The sequence below is a fragment of the Vitis riparia genome, chromosome 9 (assembly GCF_004353265.1).
Source record: "Vitis riparia cultivar Riparia Gloire de Montpellier isolate 1030 chromosome 9, EGFV_Vit.rip_1.0, whole genome shotgun sequence".
In the NCBI taxonomy this organism is placed as follows: Eukaryota; Viridiplantae; Streptophyta; class Magnoliopsida; order Vitales; family Vitaceae; genus Vitis; species Vitis riparia.
The window spans coordinates 2,890,475-2,896,474 of NC_048439.1; the positions used below are offsets into that span (position 1 = coordinate 2,890,475).

The 6,000-nt window shown below is 36.5% G+C and overlaps 1 protein-coding gene across 1 annotated transcript; it reads right to left on the bottom strand.

The window, feature by feature from the left end:
* Nucleotides 1-510: 510 nt before the first annotated feature.
* Nucleotides 511-3,888, bottom strand: LOC117922247 (auxin-responsive protein IAA18-like). Its single transcript, XM_034840305.1, has 6 exons — nucleotides 3,332-3,888; nucleotides 2,486-3,228; nucleotides 1,604-1,878; nucleotides 1,357-1,504; nucleotides 938-1,002; nucleotides 511-844 (listed from the first exon to the last, which is right to left on the bottom strand). Exons 2-6 carry the CDS (start codon nucleotides 3,130-3,132, stop codon nucleotides 795-797), a joined length of 1,185 nt encoding a protein of 394 aa, XP_034696196.1. The 5' UTR covers nucleotides 3,133-3,228; nucleotides 3,332-3,888; the 3' UTR covers nucleotides 511-794.
* Nucleotides 3,889-6,000: the final 2,112 nt, after the last annotated feature.

The following is a 6,000-nucleotide window of genomic DNA, read 5'->3' on the forward strand; positions in this document are numbered from 1 at the left end:
ACCCCCAATCCCCCCCACCCAAGTGTCCAGCAGCCAAGCAAGCTCGATGGTGGTGACTCACTGGTTGATCAGAAAAGGGTAGTGACTTTGCTTTGGTGGAAAGGAGAAAAGGATCAAAGGGCCAATGGGGGGAGGAGACCGGTTAGTGGGACCAGAAAGGGGATATGAGATGGGAGCAGCATCACTGTCAAAGGGTCCGTTTGGGAGGGGATTGGATTTGTATAGAGACCCCTTTTGAACAAAGTGGGTGTGCTTACTTTTTCTCACTTTCTCTCCATTCAAAGCCAAAAAGGACCCCCTATTAGCAGTGTGTGTACTTAGAAGCAGTGGCTTCAATGGAATCAAAGAATAAAAGTGCATGAGCTTTACAGCCCATCATGCTTTTGATTCTTGACTAGTTTTGCAGATGAACATGGCTTTCCAAGATTGCAATGCTGAATGTGCAGAATTTCAAGACTAAAATCTGCCCACTTTGGCCTTTGAATAGGACCCCCATTTAGGCCAAAAATCTCACAGAAATCATCCCAAAATGCATTAAAATGCCTAAAGCATCAGAGTCAAAATTATCAGCAAAAGCTTCTTATGTAATAGCTTTCATTAGAACACATGCCAATCATCTGCCTGGCTTTTCTTTTCTTTCTACAAGAGCCAAGAGGGATTGAAAAAGAGAAACTTTCAGAACTAATACTACTACTTGGAATTGTAACATACAAATCTCCTTTCTTCTTTCCCCTTAACCATAGAAAATACACTAAGCAAAATCCCCTTCATACTTCATAGAAAAATCCCCTTCTTCATTTCAATGCAGAGTCAAGTGGTGCCTTTTCTTGCTTGCTGCTACCAACTGAAAACAACAAACACAAAAATTTCAATATAGATCTCAGGGTAGTAGACAAATTTACTTGTGGGACAAGAGAATGAGGATCGAAAAACTCACGGCATAGAGCAGAAAGTTCAGAGCTCTTCAACACGCGCAACCTCTTCACCGTGTTCACGAACATGCTGCATGTGACACATCACATGTTCACAAACCGAATTATAAACTAATTCATGTCCAACTACTGCAAAGTATTCAAAATAATAGTGTTGCAAGTAAATGCTTGGATTTAATATATGGAGTTTGAGAGCTGGGCAGGGAACATGTCTATATTCTTTCATCCAAAAAACGACATGCCATTGCGTCGAGCCTTGAGCTTGCTTTGGAATGACGAATGACAAACATGTGATTAAAGAAATCCAAATTATTGCAGAGAGGAGGACAAACTCTAACTACAGAACAAAAGAGGTACATATTTGCATACTAAATGGGATTTGAATAATTGAAATGCATCAGATCCACAGTGGTTAGATGCTTACTGCCATGGGACATCCCCAACAAGGACTCTGTCTCCTTCGTTATCCTCGTAAACAAGCGTATATTCGCCACTCCCATCGAGCAAACCAGTAATAGTTTTCTCTTCCTCTTGCTTGGTCTGGATTCCACCGGCAGAGGAATCTCTTTGAGCTAAAACACAAAAAACAATGAGACAAACATAATGAGATGTTATCATTCCAAAACATAATTAAACCGGATGCTTTGAAAATCGGAATGATGTGAAGTAACCTGCTAGAAGGCCCCTGAATAGCTCATCAACAGCAGATGAAAGTTTTTCATAGCTGTCATATGCTGTAAGGTCCACCTTCCTCCCAATTGGAACTCCATCCATATTGATCTTCACAAAAAGACCCTTTTTGCCAACTTCGACCGGTTTTTCACTCGCAATCTTGTTTGGGACCACATCTTGGGACTCGTTAGCCGGTTTCGAAGAGCTACTACTTGCAAGATTCTTCCTAAATGATCGAATTGGAGGCCACCCCACAACTGCAGTAGGCGCAGATCTTTTGTTTTTTTTGGTACACATGAGACACAAAAGGTGATGAAGTTAGAGGTCTGTAGAGAATCAAAGCACCAATTCACAAAGAGAGATCAAATCCTAATCACTACAAGCAAATAAGTGTACATACAAAGAAGACAATCATAAAAAAAAAAACTTGCAGTCAGAAAATTTTCCACAGCCATGAAAATTCTGATAGAAAATCACAACCCAGAACCCTGTAAATATAGAGATAATGCATACAGTCTCATTACAAATAGATATGATAACAGCTGGGCTTACACAGAAGAGGTATGATAATGGATTAAGGCTTTAATTGCCAAAACAAGTTAAAAATCAATCATAAATGATCCAAAAACCCAGCAAGCAAAAGAAGTAACAGGAGAGAGAGAGAGAGAAAAAAGGGGTTTCCACAGAGAAAAAAAAAATAGAAACAAGAGCCAGAAGATAAAAATAGGAAAGATATTGAAATTAAATTTTAATAGTAGAGGCACAGAAAGGAGCTATTATGCATGGACCACTACATGTAAATGAAACAATGTGACTGTGTGGGTGAATATCCTCTGTCAAGAAAATTTAAAAAATAATAATAATGAGAAAAGCTGGGGTACCTTTTCTGAGAGCTGTTGGGCACAGCTGTATTTGCAGAAGCTGGTGAAAATGCCTTCTTTTCTGTATTCTGCAAGTCTACTACTTTAGTGCAACAGGGCTGTGAGGATTCCTTTGTAATAACAGGAGGGCTTGATTGGAACTGAAGAAACGAAGCTTTTGTCTGCTGTTGCTGCTGTTGGGTCTTAACCTGGTAACCTGAAGAAGACCAGGGCGAGGGCAACACACCATTATTATTGGTATTATTAGCAGCTTGTTTCTGGTTTTGGTTTCCATTGCTATTCATGATCCAACCTTCCTCTCCTGTGTTCCTCTCAACTGTCTCTAGGAAACCTCTCTTTCCACAAGAAGTGGTGGTATTGTTGATGATATTACTGTTGTTGTTGTTGCTGCTGCAGTTGTGGGCCATGGAGGCCATGGAAGATAAGTACCTGAGATACCGAAGGGATTCGTCCCTTTCTCTGCAGTTATTGGTGTTATCTTTGATGGTCCAGTCCTCACCTGGAGGACCAAGCCTCAGCTCAAGCTTTTTCTCCTCTGGAGAGCCATGGCTTCTCCCTTCACCACTCTTCAGAACCCATTCTCTGTCTTTGGAGATCAAATCTAGCAGCTGTGGACATACCTCATCTTTCCTTGAACACCCCTCCATGGTATTGGAAGCAACCCAGATGAAAAGGTAGCGAAGTTCTGGCTTTTTCTTTCTACTTTCACACAGAAACTGAGCAGGAAAATAGGGAAACTTCAACTGGAAAATGAAAACAACCCAATATCAACCAAAACCAAACCCAAAAAACAATACATATCAACAGAGAAAACAAATGAAATCGAAACCCAAAAAGGTCACATACCTCAAGACCTCAACAAAGCTTAAATCACCAGAAAACCACCTCCTTTGGCCCAAAAATCAAACACCCAGATAGAGAAAAGCCTCAACCCATCAAGCAAACACCCCAAGACTGAAACTTGAACACCATATAAGATATAACATCCCCCGAGAGAAACCCCACCTAGAGATGGAAATCCAAAATGGAAAACAGAAAACAGCCTTCAAGGGAAAGAAAAAAGATTGATATCCAGCCTTTTCTCCCGTGTTTTTGCACGCTCTCTTCGTTTCTTCTATAGGGTCGAAGCAGTGAATATACAATAATACAAAGATGAGAGGCAAAGAAAAGAAAAAGGAAAGAGAAAGAGAAGACCAAGGGGGATAACAGTAGCAGAGAGATTCCCTCACTCAAACACCCAAAACAGGAACGGAATGAGAGTTCAACACACGCAACCACAGCCCTCCCAACAATGTCGTTGTTATATTCAGGAAGCAAAGCGTGCCAAGCTCTCTAAAGCAAGATACTCTCTCTCTCTCTCTTCTCTCTCTGACTCTAGGCTCTATGACTCCCCTAGGCTATGTTTCAGCACACAACCCCAAACACCTCCCTTTATTAGAGTCCCCTTGTAGAGAGAGAAAGAAAGTCATAGAGTGAGAAAGTGTTTCCACAAATTTTGACTTAATCCCTTGTTAATGCCTTAATTCAACTTGTCCTGCTTTTACATTTAAGAAAAAAAGAATCTTCAGAGAAAAGTCTCATAACTCACTCCTGAGAGAAAGTGCTTCAACAAATTTTGACTTAATCCCTCATTAATTAAGCCCTTTTGGAGGGTTATTAAAAAAGTGTTTCAATAATTGAAATTTTCTTGGCCTTCTTTTTCTTTTTCTTTTCTAGCTTCTACACACTTAATAATATCCAAAGCAATTTTACATAATTTTATGTCAAAAATATTTTTTATATTTGGTTTTATAAATAAAATTTTATTTTTTAAGAAATTTCTTTTTAAAATGAAGATGGGTTAGATTTAAGAATTTAGAGAGAGAAAAATACTGGAGGTTTTAGAGAGAGAAAGTGTGATGATAGGATTTGCATGATCCCATATTTGCAGGGCTTTTGGTGCAATAAAAACATGCACCACCCATGATGTTGTCGGAGAGAAGTGATAAGAAGTGGCCAGTCTCTTGATAAGGAGTGGGTGGACTGCATTTGCAGCCGTCAGATCAGAGATTCTTGTGATGCGAGTTGAAAAACAGATGAAATCTGCCACAGATATGTGGGAAAACTGTCAATCCAACAGCTGCAAAGCATTCTCTCTGTTCAGTTCTTGTCCATCTGATAATAATCTACTCCGTATATTTTCTCATCGCTGTTTAATAAGTCGGCAAAAAATCGTCTGCTTATTTGTCAAAAGTACCTTAATGCCCCCCCTCATGCCCTGCTGCCCATTAATTGAAAATTGATTCATAATTAATTTCCAGTCACTTAATGTTAGAAAATGATAAGGTCCAGCCCCATTTCCGAATCTATAACTATTGAAAAGTGAGCCAATCACCACAAAAAATTTTAATTTAGTTATGTTAAATTATTTTCATTTTATATATATATATATATATATATATATCGAAGTCATCACTTCATCAATTATTATAAAAAATAATTATCAAACCCACCCTTAAATTTTAGTTTATATCATATTTTAAATTTCTATAAAAATGAAAATCTGTTTTTAGAAATTTAGAATTTATTTCATCGAGTGATTTAAAAATATTTTTTCGTTTTAAAAATAAATAAAAAACTATTTTTAAAAATTTTAACATTATTTGATCATTGTTCTCTATAAAAAACTTTTAAAAACAAAAAAAAGACCAAAATTAAGAAATTAATAAATGTAAATATATAATTTTAATCATAAATAGGGTTTCTTACTCAACTCAACCCACATGTACTTGAATTTAATTAAAGTATAACAGAAATATTAATTAAAAAAACATTAAAGTCATACTTGTTACATCCAAACCTACTCTTTGTAATTAAAATAATTATTTTTAAATAATAAGTCAATTTCTGGTGAAGACCTCACCCTCCTCCACACGTGAACATTAAATTAGGAAGTTGAAAAAGAAAAAGAAAAAGAAAAACGGTCCATTTTTAGAATGAATGGTTGGGATTGCGTATCAGATGTGAACAAATAGACACATGACATTCGATTCATTTCTCCTCATGCATGAAAATCTACGTAACTGAAAATGACACGTGTCTTTGTGTCTTGTTGTGCCCAACCTTCATTCTATCCTCTACTATTTTATCTCACAAAAATTCTATTTGTTTTTTTCTTATATATATATTTTTTTCTTGGAAAGAATATTTATATTTATAATCTAAAGATTTTTATAATGGATATGTCGGTGATAAACATATACCATTGAAAAATAATGCATTTTTTTCATAACATGTTTCCTAATTTCCATATACAAGCAAATGTCATAATCATGACATAAAGTCTAATGTTAGGTTTGTCGATATAGAATATAAATTTAATAAAGAGTTATAGTTGAGATATTCAATCAAACTAATCGAAAAAATGTAATCCGGATTATTGAAAATACATCACGAAATTTAAACCTTTGAACGATGTTGACCAAATCGTGTATATACACAAATAAAATATAAATAAATAAAAACATGAGATTTTT

Excerpts from the sequence above, each read along its gene's own strand:
- LOC117922247 (XM_034840305.1), bottom strand. The coding sequence starts at position 3,132 with ATGGAGGGGTGTTCAAGGAAAGATGAGGTATGTCCACAGCTGCTAGAT. Across the intron at positions 1,003-1,356 it reads GTTGGGGATGTCCCATGGCA|CATGTTCGTGAACACGGTGA; the intron begins GTAAGCATCTAA and ends TGTCACATGCAG. Across the intron at positions 845-937 it reads TGAACTTTCTGCTCTATGCC|TTGGTAGCAGCAAGCAAGAA; the intron begins GTGAGTTTTTCG and ends TGTTGTTTTCAG.